The sequence below is a fragment of the Uloborus diversus genome, chromosome 1 (assembly GCF_026930045.1).
Source record: "Uloborus diversus isolate 005 chromosome 1, Udiv.v.3.1, whole genome shotgun sequence".
Taxonomy (NCBI): Eukaryota; Metazoa; Arthropoda; class Arachnida; order Araneae; family Uloboridae; genus Uloborus; species Uloborus diversus.
In genome coordinates this window covers 100,331,130-100,351,412 of record NC_072731.1, presented here as the reverse complement: position 1 = coordinate 100,351,412, position 20,283 = coordinate 100,331,130, and the positions used below count along the sequence as shown (strand labels likewise).

Sequence of the window (20,283 nt, the reverse complement as noted above, 5' to 3'; positions counted from 1 at the left end):
ATGGAAATTAAGGTCGATTTTGAGTGAAATTTTTTTTGCGAATGCAATACTTCCTTTTTTGTAAATGAAAGTAAAAAATGTGACGTCGAAAATAATAGCCAAACATCTGCTCATCGTAATTTGTTTCTTGGAAATTGAGGACTTTTATCACTGAATGCTGTGGGTAACTATTTTTGCATATAATTCTACTTTTTAAACATGAACAGTTTTTAAAAAATCATCTGTTTTATTAGCTCTTCAGTTTTACTTATTTCGAATTAAATTTCCTTTTGGAATTTTTTTTTTACCTTGTGCCTAACTGTAATAACAAAATGCTTTTAATTTTACAGTTTGCTTGGGAGTGGAGATCCGGAGACTCTCTGTCCCCCGCTGGGTTGAAAATGGCACTGAAAGTTATGTTACTCTAGACTGTGAATACGTATATAATGAGAACGACATTCGTCTGGTAGTCAAGTGGTTTTTTGAAGAAAATCTTGAACCCATTTACCAGTGGATTCCAGAATTAGGTGTTCGGCACACTTCAGGAATACTGCGTAATCGCCTGGATTTAAACTACACTGTCATGACAATGGATGCGTACTCTAAATACAGAGCACTAAAGATATCCCAGCCTTCCACTGAGCTAAGTGGGAAGTATACTTGCCTGGTAACATCTCTGGCCGGACAAGATTCAAGAGCTCAGCTGATGACAGTATTTGGTAAGAAACATTTTATCTTTCACCAATCATTTTAATTGGCATTCAAGATGGTTATAAAAAAAATGAGATATCGATAAGGTAAATGCACCATTAAAACATAGTAGAACCAAATTGTTTAGTGTTTTTATGTTCTTATAAAAATCTAGTTGTCAGCTTTAGTTATTTTTCTGTAAATTTTCTTATAAAGTGATCGTATTAGTAGTGGTATAACAAACCTGAATATTTTTGGAGATGTAAAACTCCTTCATTAATAGTTTTACTTTAATAGTCCTACATTAATAGTAATTTATTTACGTTATACATCGAGGCTATCAATGTCCTTTATTTGTTTTAAATAAGTTGATCTCGTCATCATTGATCCTTTCAAAAGTAGCTGCACTTTCAGACTAGTTTTTATCACTAAGCTTGTTTTGGTATTCAGGCTCGATGTCTTCTTTATGATCGTAATTTTCTTCAGAGTTGTGCTCGTAGTCTTCTTCAGGCTTGTGCGTTATCAGTCTTATTTTCATTTTGGGCTCATTATCGTTTGGTTCCGGAATTTTGTTAGCAGTTCCTCTGTCTTGACGAAAGTCTTCATTTTCAGAAGAAGGTGATGAAGGTAATTTTCGGGGTTTTACCCCATTTGCTTATGTGTGATTTTGATTGTTTCCTTTTCCCTTATTATTATTTTTTTTTTCTTTATGAATTCTTTGATTTCTTAATTTCAATTTTAAAATTTTTTCGTTCCTCAGGTCTTTTATATTTAATTTTTTTTCCACTTTTAACTTTTTGCTTGCTTTTTTTTCGTACTGCTTCAGTTATTTTTCTGTACATTACTTTATAAAGTGATTGAATTAGCCATTCATCCTTTTTCTTGTTTTTTTTTTTTTTAATCACGTACGTTCAGACATCCTAACGCTAGGAAAAAGTTCACGTTTACGTCAATTTTTCACTCCCTTTCTATCAGCCTGAAATAAAGTCCATTTAAAAGCAGGGGGCACAATTTCAGAAGTTGTTTGTGAAAGAGTGGTGTACAAAATTGCGAAAGACTTTCGTCTTTCTCCTTAATGCCTTGTACAACCTTAGTAAAAGGTGTCTCCTGCATTTTATTCATGATAAAGGTTAAGATTGAATATCATGGGTATATCATTGGAACAGAGTTGCAGATGTTCTTGACCCATAATTTTTGTTGTCATGTCTCTTCATAACTATATAGCGATTGATCATCAAGTTATCCTTGGCAGGTTGAAGTGATGCTTTTTAATAATTGGACTTTCTCGAATCTAATGATATTTTATAGAACTGAAAGAGTCATCTTTTCATTTTTGAAGCGTTTTAACTGTTATCCTTTTAGTACAAATCAAGGCTTCTCTAATTTGTGCGTTAACTCAATGTTTCAACTGGGAAGTATTTTTAAGATAGAGTTGCAAAAATAAGAAACTGTTAATTTTTTTAAAAAATACTGCATTGGATTCAAATAATTAAAATTTTTGTATTATGACGGAATGACAAGAGTTTTTAATTTTCATTTGTTGCAATAAATGGAAAAAAAATATAAATAAATAAAATATAAATAAATAAATACTATTACTATAAACTATACAATAAATACTACTACTACTACACTTGGTTCAAATCCGGTATTGAACAAAATTCATAATGAGTGAAATTGTTTTAGTGAAAAGCATTCCAATGAAATTAGTGAAAAAAAACCGTAAAATTTGTTATTTTCGTGTATTTGTGATCCACCAAAATTGGAGGCTCAGTCAAAATGCTATTCTTCATAAATGATTCTTTTTTTGGGGAGGAATAACTGATCGATATTCAACTAGGGAGTGTATTTAATGAAAATAGTTTTCTTCAAGGGTGGAAGGGGGGATTTTCATTTATTGTAAGTATAGCACACATTCCAGTTAAATTACGTTTTGTCGAAGGGAAGTACGGATTTTCATTTTATTCTAGTTGTACGATGTTTTTCGGGTCATGAGTATTTCTCAAAAAAATTATCACAAGAAAGAGACAATAAGACAGTTAAAAGTAAATAATCTTGTTTGGTATTCCACAAAAAAAAAAAAAAAAAAAAAAAAAAAAAACCTGACAAAACTAAGTTTTAAGATATTACGATATTCTTCACGAACCCTTTTATTTGAACTCTTGGTTATAACGAGTAAATACCGTGGTACCGTCGTCATGGGTAAAAGAAAAAAATATATATATATATGAGATGGTACAGGTTTTTTTTTTAAATCTTTCCTACTCACAAATATGCATTTTGTCACTAAATGTAAATATTAGGAACATCGGTTTGTTTTTCTCCTGCCACTAGAGTGAGCACACTCTGCTTTCAAACTTTAATAAAAACCTCAGTTTTATTCTGCACAATTTAATTTGTGCAAAGATCGTTATAGCTAGAAAGTCATATTTCAAAACTAACTGAAAGCAAACGCCACAAGACGGAGTAGGAGAAAGCACGAAAACAAGTTTATGATTAATTACTTCCTGCAGAGAGTATCACCCATATAAATGAGGCATACGCTACAAAAAGGGAGAAAAATTGCGTGAAGGTTAAGGATACTGATAGGTGTGAAAATAAAATACGCAGTCTATACCAAAGGTTTTTTTTTTTTTTTTTTATCTTCTTACATTTCTCTCTGAAACTTTCAGTGAAGAAGGAGTTCTTAGGAGGAGGAGGACTTAAGAGTCGGTAATTCTATTATATTTTTAATGAAAATTTTCCACTATATCTACTTTGGATCTGCTTAAGTATGATACACATACATCAGGCAAAGGCAATAAATAGATAAATAATTCAGGAGTGCTCACTAATTATGCACTTTATCATAAAGTGTGCTATAATGGTAGTGTAGTTTGAAAAGAAACGTAATTTTTTTTCTTCGAATTTTTACATTATGTTGCCTTTAAAATCAGTTAAAATACAATTCCGTTCAAGTAATTTTAACCTATGTTAAATTTTAAGCATTCATCGTTTAACACATTGATCCCTCGTTATTCAGTACTTTTTACGTGTGTGTAAATAATTTTGCTTTACACACTGCAAAAAATTACAATCGCTGCTTATTGAAGCAAAATATGATGAATATTATAGCCTTAAATGCAGGAGTATTGAAAGTCAAATTCGCATCTAAAAGGATAGCCTGGAAGCAAAAATAACAAAACGAAAGTGTTAAAATATATTTATGAAGAACATGTGTATAAGAACAAGGTTTTGTGCTTGTTAAGTCGTTGTTGAATATTGAACAACCTTTTGAAATTAACTTCAAGCTGACGTTTCTTAAATATCGCTTTTCAGAAAAAATATAAAAAAAACTAAATACTTTATTTCATTAAAGAACAAAATTCAGTAAGTGTAGAGTTCAAATATTTGAGACGGTTTAATTTTCTTCTGGCTGCAATACATTCATAAAGTAAAATTTAGGAAATTGGTCTTGTTTTATAGTATACTAGAAGTACCCGCACGGCGGTGCCCGTGCGACAGAATTTAAAGAAAGTCCGTTGATTACAAATATCCCCCCCCCCCCATCCACCCTCTTCTGATGTGAAATGATAATTTTTCTTCAAGTAAAATGCGTACATACCTTTTCAAAACCTATTAAGGTATCTTTGAAATTTAAAACTATTCACCAAAACGCATTAAAGGATTAACAGTAACTCAAAATAATCCTTCAACTGTAAAGTTAATAGCTTAATGCGCCAAGCAACCGAGCTAACGTGATCCTGCCCTTTAGCGAGTGAAGCGGATTTCTTCTGAAATTTAAAATGTTTCGCCAACTAAACAATATTGTAATAAAAACGTTACAAAGACTAATCACAACTGAATTATGCGACAAATCAAGTTTACTTATAGTTGAAGATAGTTACTTATCCGAGTCTAAGAACAAAAACAAACGCTGAAGAAAAGGGTAAAGCAAAACAAAATAGAAAAATCCTACAAAATCAAATTTGTACCTAAATATCGAAAAAAAAAAAAAAAAAAAAACCCGCATTCAAAAATCAATTCACTGACCACAAGAGTCCAACAATAGCGCCACGCATCTGATTCTGTTATTTCCTAGCAGTTTTTTCTTAGGTGTTATGTGACGTTAAATTTCTATATGACTTGAGTTATCTGCTTCATGCAATACTCATTGCAGAGCATAGTAAAATATCAGTAATAATAAACATTTAAAAAAAAATACAGAAGTGTTTGTTGCAGTGAATCATGATCATTTTGTTTTTCACTTGGAGTTTTAAATCTTCAAATAATTTGTGAAGAAACTTTGGCATTTCTACGTAGTTTACTAAGAAGCAAAGTTTTCCGTTAGTAATTATTTCCTTTGAATAAAAAGCAATAACGAAACATGAAAAAAAAAATCGCAGTAAAAGAATACTTCATTCACAGAAACACAATTGTGCCTAGACAAATCAAGAAAACAATTTCCTCCTGCAAAGCGGCCAAAACATTTCTCAGATGGCAGAATCAATATTCTATCGTGAAAGGTTTTAGAGAAATCGAAAAGAGCGCAAAGAAAATTTCGCTCATTACTGTAACATAAACTTCTGGAAGTAGCTCTTTAACCGATAAAATATTGCTTTCCTACCAGGAATATCGTAATAACAAGCCTCGTGCTACAATATTTTAGGACGTAACGAAAACAGCAGCTTCCCTCGACTGCTTCTAAATGATAACGTATGCCGCAGCATTTTTCGGTAAAAGTAGCTTTCGTAATAACTTCGAAATTCCTTTGTTCCCAAACTGTTTCTCCAAGATTGTTTGCGTTTCTTCAAAGGCTTGGCTTGAAAAGAGAAAGTATAATAGAGCGAAGGAGAGCCAATCAAACCTTCATCTTTAATGGATTAGCTATTGCAGTTTGAGGGTGCACGATAAGGTCTCATATTTGTAGTGTCTCATATTTATCTATATTAAAATTGCTGGGACGTTACAAAAATATATTGCTGTCATAAAACAAGATAAGTACAGATTTATGTAATAGATCAATTAGAATGATGTAATAATTATGGTAAGTACGTGTTTTAAGTGTAACACTTTAAAATAAAATTTAAAGAAAAAGAGTTGTATTATTTTAATCAAACTGTAAAATTTGTATGTGTTGAAAAACAATTTACAATTTTCGAAAAATTCCTTACATATGGACCTTCAATTTCTTTCCATAGGTATCACTACGTACCCTTAATTAAAGCCCTGAATCGTTGAATAGAATAGCTACATGTCCGCCAACTTGGGGCTAAGAAAAGCTTTCTTACAACGTCTGCTATGGTGAAGTAGCGTGTTTTACTTCTTAATTGTAGTTTATTATTAACTCTATGTTAATCTGCAATTAAAAAGCACCACAATCAAGAAGCAACTACGTTTCTTCATTGGAGCAGATATTGGAAGAAAGCAGCATTTAATCCCAAGATGGAGGCGCGTTGCTACTTAAGCTATGATCGAGGGTTAGTTACCCTTAGTTACGTGGCACATGATTTGAGATAGAAAATTTCAGACCGTTTAATTTGATTTGATTACTTAGATCGATGATTAATAGCACACGTGTTTCCATTATTCACTTAACTTTTTAACGGAGGTGCAGAATGTTATTAGAAAAACTTCGAATAATACTCACCCTGAGATTGAAAAATCCATTCAGCTATTGACAGTAAACTCGCAACCATGTCGGAATCTAGTCAAACGTCTAACACTATGTAAAAAATTTGTTTATTCTGCTACAAAATGTAACTTTTGATTCTGAAAAGAAGACACTAAAATGCACATGTATTGCTCTTTCTTGTCTAGTGTTATTAAAATGTATTAAAATTGAAAGAGAAAATCTAAGCCCAAATGTAGCCATAGGGTAAAGTAGCCATATTTTGTCCCCGTGCCTAATATTACTAGGGCTCAACCGATGGCAATTTTTGTCGATGGGCCGATACCGATTGTTTGGCTATTATTCAATGTCGGCCGAATACCAAAATTTTTTTGTTTCAAATGGCCGACGGAAGTACTTTACTGAAGACGACCGAAATGTTAGTTTCAAACATTTTTAAAGCGTTCAGTACGATGTATAAACCGATGGCAAGTCATTTGAAAAAAAAAATAAAATAAATATGAATGGATAAATGATTATGATGGCTAACTAAGAAATTCTGGTACATTTATATATCTCTCTCTTTTTTTATATGAAAATATTATATAAACAACATACAAACTTTCATCAAAAGGAAAAACTTTTGATGAAAAACTTGTATATAAAACAACTTTTTCATTTGAACAATTTTCGTTCAATTTTAAACATTTCAAATCCCTTAACATTAACGCCTACGGGGAAACTGAAAGTCAATGTAGATTCCGTACTTGAAGGCGGATTTACTTCAAACAAATTTTGTCATAAATAGCTCTTGAAGACAAACTCCAGGCTCCGACTCCGAGAATTTAGGGGCACATGACACCTACTCCGACTCCTGTGTCCGACAATTAGTAGGACTACGATTCCCCGACTTCGACTCTGACTTCGTAGCTTTAGCAAAAATTTATATACGGAGGAAAAATGACTGACTCCGATTCTTGGATGTTCGACTCCAACTCCTTTATCTCAAAATGAGATTGACTGCGATTCCGCAGCCCTGGTTTTAACTGTGAAATAATTATTGTTAGTATAACTTTTTTTTATTTTCACTATAAAATTTTAACTTAGTTATTCAGTTTTCGGCGGATAAACTCGAAGTCATTTATGTTTCTACATAAAGATATGCGCAGACGATTTTTTTTTGACAGTGAAAATTATATCATTAAGTTAACATTTTATTGTTTTTATTCATTTTGGTAAGTGCATTAATTCATTTAAAAAATTATTTTTTGCAACAGGGGAAAAAGAAACGATTTTTTTTCTCTTTTTTTGATATGATGTATTTATCTTAGTAAGCTTATTAGCTTTAATTATTATTTCTTCGTTTTGAAAGTGGTTAAAGATTTTTTTTGATGTAAAAAGTGTATAAGCTGCTTTGTTTAAAAGGTGCTGCTATTTTATTTGTTCGTTTGTTTATTTATTTTTTACGCATTTATTTTTTTAGATGAGTAAGGCATATTTTATTCCTAGAAATCAGCTTAAAATATTAAAAAATTATGTTTGAAACCAGTTGCGATTTTTTTTTTTTTTTTTTGAGAATATTGATCAGGTACTAGAAAGTAGTATAAGTATACAGGAAAGTAGGCTCGGTTAGTTCTAGACAGAACTTCTTGTTTTAATGCTGAATGATATTAGAAAGAATTCCATAATATTTAAATTTCGTGATATCGTTTACTTTAGCCGCTCTCCTTATTAACTGCAGAGAAATTATTTTGTTCATTAGTTTAAAACAATATAATCGAGGAGAAAGTTGAATATAGAAGTTTAAGAGATTTTTCCTTTTTTTCATCCCTGTTTTTTCAAGGCGACAAACTATAAAATTTAAAAGATTTTAGTGGAAAAACTAGTCTTTTTTTTTTTTTTTTGAGGCCTTAAAAGTGAAAAAGAGGAATATGGAATTGAAAAAAGATTTTAATTACTTTTCAAATACTAAATTCGGCATTTCTTGCACTTACGAAAGAGTTTTTGCTGCAGTCAAAAAGTCTCCAGTTAAGGGCCAGATTATTTTCAGAATAAGAGGGTACTTATTTCTCTAGTGTTAAGTCAACAAAGTTGAGTTACAAATCGAGAAAATAACGACGTTTACGATTTATTATCGGAAGGAAAAAAATCGGAAATTTTATCCCCCGGCATAGGGTGACCCCTCAAATTTGAACCTCTTTTTTTGTACAAAATTGCTCTTGCTCAAGTAACACGTTAACATATGCGGTAATTATTTCAATTCCAGAGCATAACATTCTTAAAACTCTCAACAAAGTGTTGGATAAGTGTCTGTCATGCACGTTGGGAAAATTTCGCTAATGACCCGAAATTCGGCATGCTCAGAAATCGAAAATTGGAGTTGTTCCCGATGCTGTCAGACTTCGGGCCCTATGCTGTACTTACTTTTAACTATGCAGAAAAAAAGAGATGCATAAAAGTTATGTTTTTCCCCTTTTTTCCAAAAAACATTGGTCATACATCGGCATTTAGATGTTTTTCAAGGGTGATGGGCCGATGATCGGCCGCCGATGCCGATGTCAATGGCTAAATTCTTGAACCATCGGCGCCTGATACATCGGTCCTAAATTTTTATACCCTAAGTTTCTCTGGTCTGACCCTATGTGTTGCCATTGGTGATATTTTGTTTCTTATTTCGGTCAAAAACGCTCTTTATTTGTGGAAGTTCCAAGAGTCTATTCCATCACTTTGCTGTTTTTGGGAGCACTCATTCTGGTTTATGAGAAATTGAGTTGTTGTAATACTCTTTTTAAATGATTTTTTGTTTGTAAGAAATCGTTTATTAATTTGTATTTCACGTATTTGTTTAGGGTAAATTTTAACTAAATAATCTGAGTATTTTGCTATTTAGGTTCACTTAGGTAGTGTAGAAAGTCGGTATATTGGAAAGTATAATGTCCCCATTTTTGTCTACGCACAAGATTGCAGTAAAAGACGTTGATGCAGAGTATAATATGTGCCAAAAACGTTTTTACGAAGAAGAGTATGGAGAAATATAGATACGTTGCCCCTAACGCGACTTGTAGCAAACACAAAAAAGGCACCGGGGGGGGGGGGGGAGAACAAAAGAAAATTTGTGACGCTTATTTGGAGGTTTTAAAAATCAATCTTACATTTGTTAATTCAAAATTTTCCAAAAAAAAAAGTGAGGTGTTCCTTTAATGCAATTCTCAATCCGTATTGGTTATTAATTAGTTCAATATTACCATTAGATATAAGGATCAATTGCCCAAGTGTTTCTCAAAACGCTCTCAAAAAGGCGCCTTAATTTTTCCCGGGGGAGGTCAGCCTTGGGACAAGGATGACAACTCCAATGGCTTCCAAAAAAGGAAAACAATAAGATTAATACTGTGGCTCATCCGACAACTATAATGACATCAATCTGGACATCAGTGATGGGGATAAACTAGATTCCATCGGAAAGACATCATCTATATGGATGAAAAGTTATGTGAAGACACTTGCAGAGAACCGTGGATGTTATGTGTGTTACGTGCATAATGCGAGCACACATAGATTGCTACAGGGCTGAAAGGGTCAGTTTTTTCGTTTTATTATTAGGTAGAATCCATGGCAGTTTAAACAGGAGGGCTAGAATATTTACTCCTACTGTGATAGTGGTTGTACGCAAAAAGCATACAATAACGTCATTTGAAGGTAATTTTTCTTGTTAACAATTAAACTGTTAGAACAGATTCACCTACCTATCTGTGCAATCTCTCCTACTCTATAAGGACAGGTTGTGTAAAAACACCTTCTTGGTTTAGTTACAACTACTGCGCAACTACTAAAGTGCAACAGTAAATTGGCAATGAAAATGCTTAACCAACAAATATGGTTAAATTTATTCTGAAATAATTCCCATCAAAAATAATAACTGGAATGTTTTTACTATTCTGTTGAATTTTGTGCAAGTTTTACTAACTTTACATCAGCTCAATTAAAAGTGTCTACTGCTTACTTGCTGCTAAATAAAATTCTCAATTCTACCTTTACATATGCAGTTTTTGAAAAACCCTAATTTTTTCGAATGTCTCTAAAACATGTTAAACTCAAAAATGAAAGATTTTTTTCTCAAATAATGTGACATTTAGCAGGACTGATCAACAGTAAAAATATTTAAAAATCTAAATTGGCAGTTCTTTAGTTATATATATATATATATATATATATATATATATATATATATATATATATATATATATATATATATATATATATATATATATATATATATATGTAACATTATTTTTTGAAAAGATTGAAAAAAAAAAACCCCACATATTTTAACAAGATGCATATCTATTGAAACAAAAAGGGATTCCCATCAAAGCATGCTGTACCGTTCCAGAGAAAAAGTACTTTAAATATTTTGTTGAAAATCGTGAATGAGTTATGACACCTTAGGCTCTATCTTTAACGGACAGTATCTCGGTCCAAGAGCTTGTTAAAGTCAACCAAAATCTACCCATACCTTACTTTTTAACGAATTTTAACGTATGTTTAATTAAAAAAACCTCTTAGACCTTGAAGGTTAATTTCTCTTTATTTACTTGGATTGGAATGGATTATGCCATTATTAGATTTTATTCTGTAAATACAATTTCGAAAATAAAATGTTTTCTACAGTTTTGTATTTTATCCTGCGTTACAACATTTCAAAGGGGTTTTAGCATTTTTGAATGAATGTTTGCCCTCATTTCTTCTAGTGCTTCTTATTTAAACCCATTTGTTCATCTTTATTTAAAACTAGAATAATTCACATTTTTTATCATTTTGCTTCCTCTCATTTAGTACACTTCAAAGAGTTTTTAAGAAATGATAAAAATCTAGACTTTAAGAAAGTTAAAGTAGCTTTAAGTAAAAAGCAAAATATTGTGGCCATATTTACATTTTTCTTGTCTCTATGAATCTCTCTTCCAATCAATAAGATATTTATCATATTTTCTTACTGCCTCACGTAGTCAGCGCATTGCATATTTATTTCAGAAGTTTACTCCCAGTTTCATCGACATTTAAAATTTCTTCCCCCGTTTAAGAAAATCAAAAAGTGTGATTTGAACTGAAAAACAGGGGGGAAGGGAAATTTTGTGTCAGCCAACTGGGGGCACACTGTTTTAGCAGCGTAGTAATATTCAATCATAAAAAAAAAGAGAGAGGGAAAAAACAATTAAATGCGTTTTTCGTTTGGAAAAAAAAAATAGATAAAAGTAATGTAACAAATAATTTAAATAATTGTCAAATGTAGTATAGACTAAAAAAAAAAACATGTTTCGTGTCCAAGGTTTTTTGCGTTCTGTATTTCATCTGCTCTTTTGATGATATTTCAGCAAATAAAAAACTTTAAGGTACCTACCAAATGCACGTTTTCTTACTCTGTATTTTCTGCCTATGTATCAAATAAAATACATTTAAAAAAACAAAAGTTAATACATGAAATTTCCCAAGTTTCTTTTAATCTATTATATTGAAAGCACAATGACAAACAAGGAAGTTGCGCGTACAATCATGTAATAACTTTTACTTGTTGTCTTTGGATAATAACGTAACCAGTAATATGTTCGCTTGAAGAGACTTTCGCAATCACGTCAAATCCTTTCCGTTTACCAAGCAGGGCAATTGCTCTGCATCCAGTCTCCTCGTTTGTTTTGGGGAAAAGAAGCAACAAAGAAAATAAAAGAGAAAATACTTTAGGCTACCGGCAAGCAATCAAGTTCTCCTTATAATGGATTAGCTACTATCTGGCACAGCAGAACTTGCAATTCTGCCCTTCGTGACAAAGATTATGTTCCTGGTGAGGCAAGGCGTTGGAACAGAATGGGACGGAATGTAATTCACAGCAGACGAAAGAATGGGACCTCCGTCTGTTGTGGGTGTGCTGTTAGTGTAAGTTCGAGGAAATTATTCTGATTTGAAACAAAACTTTAGTAAAGGAAAGCTCCTTACGCTCCTTCTCAGAAATAAGAGAATAAGAAAAACATTTGATCATTAAGATACGGTTCGTTTAATTGTTTTTTTTAATAAAAAGGAGCGATCTTTTTAAAATAAAAATGTCCGATTGTAAAGAGCAAAAGATATAAAAAAGAAGGTTTAAAATTAATTAATTAATTTTTTAAGTTAATTTTTGGACTAAAAAGTAGAGTTTGTAATTCAGAAATAACAGAGACAAAAAACATTACATTAATGGAATTAGAAAAAAAAAAAACTCATAATAAGTATAGCAGAACAAGTTTTTGTAAACTCCCCATTGTGTCTTAAAAACCGTTAGAGGATATGTCTTAAAACTAAATGATAAACAAAAAGTTTTGAACCAGTTTGAAAGTTATTTGTAGCTACAAGTCTTTGTAACAAGTTTTTGTAAACTCCCCATTGTGTCTTAAAAACCGTTAGAGGATATATCTTAAAACTAAATGATAAACAAAAGTTTTGAACCAGTTTGAAAGTTATCCATTTACTTGAAATGTTCTGGAGTGAAAATAAAACACATGTGCCATGTTTTACTGAGACAAAGTAAGGCGTAAAAACAAGTTTAAAAAAAAATCTGATCATCCTAAGATTTAGAGATGATGTAGTGAAATCAACTACAAAGCATTTTGAAGTTGATGCGAGGTCAAGTTGAAAAATTCTCGTCCTGACACAGAAATGGCGTTCCAAACTGGAAAACTGTACGTTTCATGCCTGGGTGCATTTGTCCTAAGTTCGTATGAAAAGTTTCAACTTGTTCTCTCAAGTAGTTTATTTACACAGATTTTTGCAATAGACATCCAACGTGTTTCTGTTTAAAATGGATTAACTTGATTATCGTGCGGTCATAAAATTCTTCATTTTTGATCGATCAATCTCTGAAAAAATTAATTATGCGTTAAAAAACGTTTACTTGGCCTCTACGTCTTCCATGTCAACCGTTAAAAAGAGAGCAGCTGATCCCACGTCCACCGAAGATGGCCCATGCCTCTGCCAGAAACCGCAACTACAACGAAATCATCGAAAAAGTGCATAATATTGTGTTGAAGGATAGGCGAGTGATGGTGAGTGCGAAAGACAAGGCTTTGAGGATAGCTAAATTAAGAATGTGAATCATCTTGCACAAAAAATTGGGGGTGCGAAATCTCGGCGCAAAATGGGTGCCTCATTTGGTGAATGCCGATCAAAAGCAGATTTTCGCAGCAATGTTTAGATCGTTTCAGTTGGAATTGGAGCATTTTTGTACATTAGTTTGTCACTATAGATGTGACATGGGTTCACCACTACACGCCAGAAGCGAAACAACACTCAAAACAGTGGGCGAAAGTTGGTGTTCAGCGCCAAAAGAGAGAAATCGATTCAACAGTCGGAAAGGCTTTATGCAACGTATTTTGGGGTGCAAAAGGGATCCTGTCAATTGATTGCTTTGAGAAGGGCAAAGCAACTACAGGCAAATATTATTCTAACCATCTTGATCAATTGCATGTCAAAAGTCTGCAGAAGAGGCCTAGCATGAAGAAGAGAAAAATCATCTTTCATCATAACGCACTACTTCACAACTGATTGTCGGCGATGGTTGAAATGCGGAATTTAAGGAGCGATTTTCTCGGCCATTCCTCCTGTTCTACTTGCACTCTCAGATCTTAATCTGCTAACAGACTCGAAGAAATTTGTTTCTGTAAAGGGCTTGAGAGGGTTGGAGATGAATATTTTTACTGCGTTCCAGATTCTTACTTCCGGGAATTAATACCAATGTTGGAGAAACGCTGAATTAAGTTTGCTGATGTCAATGGGTTATTATGTATAAAAATAAAATCAATTTTGAACTGAAAATCGCAGTCTTTCACTGTCAAACCGAGAACGTTTCACCTTACCATCGTAAATATTTACTCTAGTCTAAGCAAAAGAAATGTTATTTTTTTGATAGTATTTTTAAATTTCAATGCATAAATATTTACTCAATTTTACTTCTTTGCTTCAGACATATTGAATTATAATCATGTTTTTTTTTTTTAATTTATTTTTTTATTACCCTTGTTTAACTGTACTGAGAAGCATAGAAGAGGAATTGTTAAAATATAAAAAAAGAAAAAGTGGATTGCTGTTTTAAGCTCTAATGCACACCTTTTGAAAACATTAACATGAACACATTGTATTACCTGTGAAGCAACTTCTTCAGTAATAGTAAAAAGACTTAAGAGTTTTGAAAAACATCTATTTCATAATACTGGAATGTCAGACAAATCAGTTTTGAAGAAAAAAACACTCCTGACACTGCACTAACGAAGTTGACTCATACAGGTTTTACTTTTACAGTATTTTTAAATGGATTAATAAGTAATTTGCTTTAAATAATTTTTTTGAAAAAAAAAAAGGAAAAACATCTTAAATACATTATTTTCAGGCGTCTATAAATTGATTAACCGAACTCTCAGTATTAAAACATATACTTTTGGTTCATAGTTAATGCTATTTTTTAAAAGCTCTCACTTCACTTTTAAGTGAGTTAATAATTTCCAACTGTATTTTGAAAAAAAAAAGCTATTAAAGAGTAATACTGAAAAAAAAAGGAACTGAACAATATGTATTCTGAAAAGGTATTAAAGGTTTAATTTAAAAGGCGAAAATTTGCCGAACTACTCGAAGGACCCATAGTTTTTTTTTTTGAGCACATAACGTTTTGATGACTTTTTTGACAACGATAAATATTTCCAACATTCACTATCTATACTGCAACAAAATTATACGTATTTAATGCATTGTATTTACAAAGCAAAGATTTGTCTTCTTGCTCCTCTTGCCAGACTTCTTAAATTATTGCATACTTGTTAAGCACTTTTACTGTATTTGGTTTGATTGTCACGGAAAAATATGATGCCTGCATTTGCTTATATCCCAACAACTAGACCACTTAGAGATTTCAGGATTTCACTAAATGATTTGCTTTATTTTAAGGTACAACTTAACGCAAAAAAATTCGATTCTAAAATAAAATTCTTATTTTGATTAGGATGGAAAACAGCAAATTTCTCGTAATTTCCCTATTAAATACTTAAATATAAAACTCATTGTTACAAGTTTTATTGCCTTACAACAGCAATATTAATAGTAATCATAATAAAAATTTTGAATCAAGGCTTCTGTGGAGCTAGCATGAAATTTATCTACTAGGAATTTTATCCTCATCTATGCCAATAATAACGGAAAATGGGGCTAAGTAAAGACACTTATTAGGATCTATATCACGAGTAACTTGTATGTTGGGAATATGAATAAGTTTCACAAACCTTTGATATTTAAATGGTTCTGGAAGAATTCCAGCGGTAACGGAAGGACAGTTTTACAAAAACATCGATGCATTTCTGTCTAAGAGCATATCAAAATACATATTTTTCCAAAAACTGATGCATAGACTTTTATACACATCACAGTAAGTTGCTAAAAAAGCCAAAGTCAAGAATTTTTTGTTAGTAACTTTTTTTAAGATCAAATTTAAAAAACGGTAACGTAAGGGCATTTTTGCGACATTATTTTCACGCTATCATGCTCTTCCTAAAAGTTCAGCCAAACTATAAAAGGGAAAAATCTATAAAAACAAAGAGCACATACAGGAGTCTTCAGTCATTACAATTTCACCTTTAGTTTTAAAAAATAATTATTTTAAGCAAATGAATTATGTATTTGTTAAGTGTAAAGGAAGGACAAGAAATCCAAAACAATTAAACTTGGTAAATTTCAACTTACAAACATTTATTCAGCTAATACAGCACCTGAAACAATAATATCTAATGCCTGAGCCAAAAGTTACAATTCTTAATTTTTTAAATACTCGATAATTTTATCATAATTCATAGAACATTTATCTTCTTTCTCAGCAATCACGAAGATCATTCCATCATTATTACGCATTTTCAAACAAAACTCACTGCGTGCCCGGCGTTGCACGGGCTACTTAAAAAAAATGAAATAGATGTCCAATTGATGTTTTTGTATTACTCTGACATCAGTTTCTAAAGCGCTAAGGAGTAAATAAATACGCGTAATGCAAGGTTTGCAAAACACCAGTAGAGTATATTTTTGGCAAAAATCTCTTTAACGGTAATCATAGTTAGGGCTCGACCGATGGCATTTTTTGGCCGATGGGCCGATGCCGATTGTTGGCCGATTGTTCAAAGATGACCGATGGCAGATGGCCGATTGTTTTCCTACAAATGGCCGATTGCCGATGGCCGATGGCCGATGCTGTTGGCCGATGGCAAAAAAAGAAAAAATTCTAACAGAAATAAATTGATAAGATTGTCAGGATTTAAAGGATCATTGATTCATTTCACTTTACTTCCTTTCTACGAATAAGGAATTGTAATCCCAAAAAAAACATCAGATTTCGACTTAAATTTTTATTTTACGATCATCCAATTTAAACTTCACAAGTTGTTTCGGCGCATATGTACATGCATATGTACCTAAGAACATATAGATGATCGAAATATCTATTTTGAACGCCTCCTTAGTTAATTATCGCAAATTCTCTTGTGATATCTTCATGCTCGTAAACTTACATCACTCAAAAACGTTATGAAATAGTAAGTTGAAAACTCATACGTACGAAGTGTGATCTAAAAGTTTGAGGACAAGTTGTATAAAAATTTACCGTAAATAATTCACATTTCTGAAGTACATCTATCTACAAAATAGTCACCTTGAACGACTATGCACTTCTGCCAACGTTCGTATAGCTTTTAGAAGGACTCCTGGAAGATATTTATCGCAACCTCCTGTAAGGCCTGTTGCGCTGCCGCTTTAACTTCAACGTGGGGAAGAAGCCGACTTTCATGTTGAGGATGCACGGTTCGATTAGTCAATACTCTGATATGGCAAACAAATAGCATAACGTTTCGTCGGACTTAGCTCCGTGTGACTTTTACCTGTTCCCAGCAAACAAAAAAACATTTGCATGGACGCCGCTTTCTACCGTCAGGAGAAGATAAAGCTGCATCACAGAAGGTAGCGAAAAATGGCTTCTAGGAGTGTTTCCAAAAGTTTGGCAGAAGTACATGGTCTCTCATGATGACCTTTTGAAGGTGGATGTGCTTCGGTAATGTGAACTATTCTGGGTAATGTTTTATACAGCTTGTCCCCCAAACTTTTGGATCGTACTACGTACAATCTGTATAGGGTGTAGTTATGTTTCTCCTTTTTTGACTGCTGTATGACAGAAGACAAAGAACAACAGCCAAAAAAAAAAAAAAAAAAGAAAGAAAGAAAAAAGAGAAAAAAGGAAGAAAAACAAAGAGACTGTTTAATAACCGATTGATATATATTTTTTTAAATTGAACATATAACTAAGATTTCAGTAATATTGTAATAATGTATGGATTTAGGTAAACTAAACATAGTTAAAATTCAATTATGTTGTTTAATCATTCAAAAATAAATTAAGAATTAAACTATGAAACTGTCAACAATTTACGCAATTAAAGCGGAAAGATTGCATTTAGACATTTTTTAGTCATCAAATTAAACAAAAAAGGTAACAGATAAATTACAATATTAAGTCATAATATTAATATTTTTATACTTATTTAAATTTATGAATAGAAAAGTTTGCATTTTTCATAAAATGTATAACAATGACATAAATTTTGCGGAAAAAAGAAATAGCCATGAAAAGAGCGAGGTTCTTAAAATGCAAGTACAATAAACAAACTCAATATTTACACCTAGTTAATAACTGAATACATATACTACTTGATCTGACGTTTGCGCACGCAATATTGAACAATTTGATTGTTTAATCTTTTATGAAGCACTACAACCAAGTTCAAATTATTTTTTTCAATTTAACAATAATTTTCTGAAATTTAAAAAATTGCATTTAAGAAAATCCTTGAAACTTTTCTATAACATATTATTAAACATATGATGAAAACAAAAATAACTTATTCATTGATTTTATATAAATACATAAAAATAGATACTTACAACAGAAAAAAAATCGATCGCTTATAATGATGCAAAAAAGATGACGCATTATAAAATATAGGTGAAACGAGTATAAGAATTACGCAAAATGACATTTCTTGACCAAATTAAGTAATCGCTAAATATTTAAGAAATGCTTGAAACGACGAGGGTGGGTTAGGGGAGTCACCCTCTGATTTCGAAGTAGCTCACAACGTTAAACTTCGGCTTATTTTTTTTAGTACGGAACCGCTACCTCGGAAGAGTTTCTAAATCTACTTCAGCACTTCCGAAGAAAAAATTCGAAAGTCCCTTTGTTTTCCGAATTATGTCACCATTCAAAACGTCTTTTATCATTTTCTTACATTAATGCTTTAAATTCTTCCTAAAGAATAGATAAATCTTGAAAAAAAAAATTATATTTTTATGAATGGTGTTAGTTTTAAACAACTAGTACAACTAGAGTTTCATTTCAGAAATTGAGGGAGTGGGAGGAGGGGCACGCAAGTGTTCTCGGAAATACAAAAAATAATCGTAAAAAATAGAGTTTCAAATAATCATAAACATTAAGCAGAAAAAACCTTTTAACCCGTAACAGGGGAGGTGCGGTCTCATAGACCGCTCAAAAGTTCATGTGATCACCCTTATTTTATTTTCAGTCCGATTGAATGGTTTTTCCCCCAATAGCTTTTTGTTTTGTGACCTTGAACACCCCTTTTTCTTATCAGCATCTTTCGGCGAGTGCATCTGGTTCAAATTTCATTGCATTCTTTAGAAGCGAGTCTGTGAAACCGCACCTCACCTTTAGTGTTACCATTTTTCGCAGTAGTAGACATGGCAAACCGTTTAAAATGGGGTAACTTTATCTTACCTGCGTTATGCAGAAGAAATGCAAACTATTCTAGTTGAAGTTGAGAGTTGTTTGATATGTTCACAAAAAAATACGCAATGATTTTTTAGGTACAATTAGGGCAAAATTATTCCTGAAAATACGACGTAAAATACTTATAGTTAAAGGACTGTCAAAATTTTCTTGTAACGTGATATAATCAATTTTCTGATTTTAAAATGTTCTGTACATATTAAACACTTAAAACAAAATCATTAATAAATAATAGATTAATTTTATTACGAGTAGTAAATTATTTACTGAAAAATATGAATTTTCTTAAAAAATCTTAATGCTCTAGTAAAATTTCCTCGGAAAAGGTATATTTTAATTCATAATTCAAAAATATTTTTTTCCTGTGCAATAAAAGTACAAATAGCACTTAAGGGAAGTTGCAGGAATGTATCTTTTAATTACGATTTTTAAAAAAAAATCTGAAAGTAGAGCGGTCTCTGAGACCTCACGTCCCTTGTTACGTCCTACTTTTTCACCTCCCCTGTTATGGGTTAAAAATTGAACCCGAGTTTGTTTTGACGTGCAGTGGCGGATTTAATAGCAAATGTTGCAATTGCGAGAGAGGCCCCATAACCATAGGGGCACCGTAGAAGTTACAAAAATGCTTGTGATAAATGTTTTACAACTTCTGTGATAAAGAAATACTGCCCCAAAATGTATTTCGACGGGCCTCAAACTTGTAGCCCCGCCGAAGCGATACAGAAAAGACTGCAGTACTGTGGTTCATATTAAAAATATCGAAAAATTAAAAATTACCGTCGGTTCATCGGGAATCTAACAAAATGAAATTAATTTGAATTTTGACATTTGGAATTCAAATTATGTTTTTCGCAATCAGGAGTGCGTGTGTGTATGTAGGCGTGTGTTTATGTCTGTGTATGAGTGTATAGGTGTGTGTGTATGTGTAGATGTGTGTGTATGTGTAGGTGTGTGTGTGTGTGTGTATGTGGGTAGGTGTGTTTGTGTATGCGTGTGTGTGTGTAGGATATGGACGCAACCTGGAGACGGTTTTCGTTAGAGGAGCAGCATCGTGAGGCCGGTCGACGGTGGTGCTGCAAAGGGAGGCGGGAGAAAAATAAAATCATAGGAATTCAAAACAGTCAAATGAGAACAACAAGCAATGTGATTGCTCAAAAAACCGGTTTCGCCATCTCAT

The 20,283-nt window shown here is 32.3% G+C and overlaps 1 protein-coding gene across 2 annotated transcripts in view; it reads left to right on the top strand.

The window, feature by feature from the left end:
• LOC129234671 (uncharacterized) overlaps window positions 1-20,283 on the top strand; it is a 286,165-nt gene that overhangs the window by 192,636 nt on the left and 73,246 nt on the right. For both annotated transcript variants that reach the window (XM_054868738.1, XM_054868745.1), the window contains exon 2: window positions 330-698. In XM_054868738.1, the coding sequence (XP_054724713.1) occupies window positions 330-698 (369 nt within the window). The remainder of the gene's footprint in view (window positions 1-329; window positions 699-20,283) is intronic.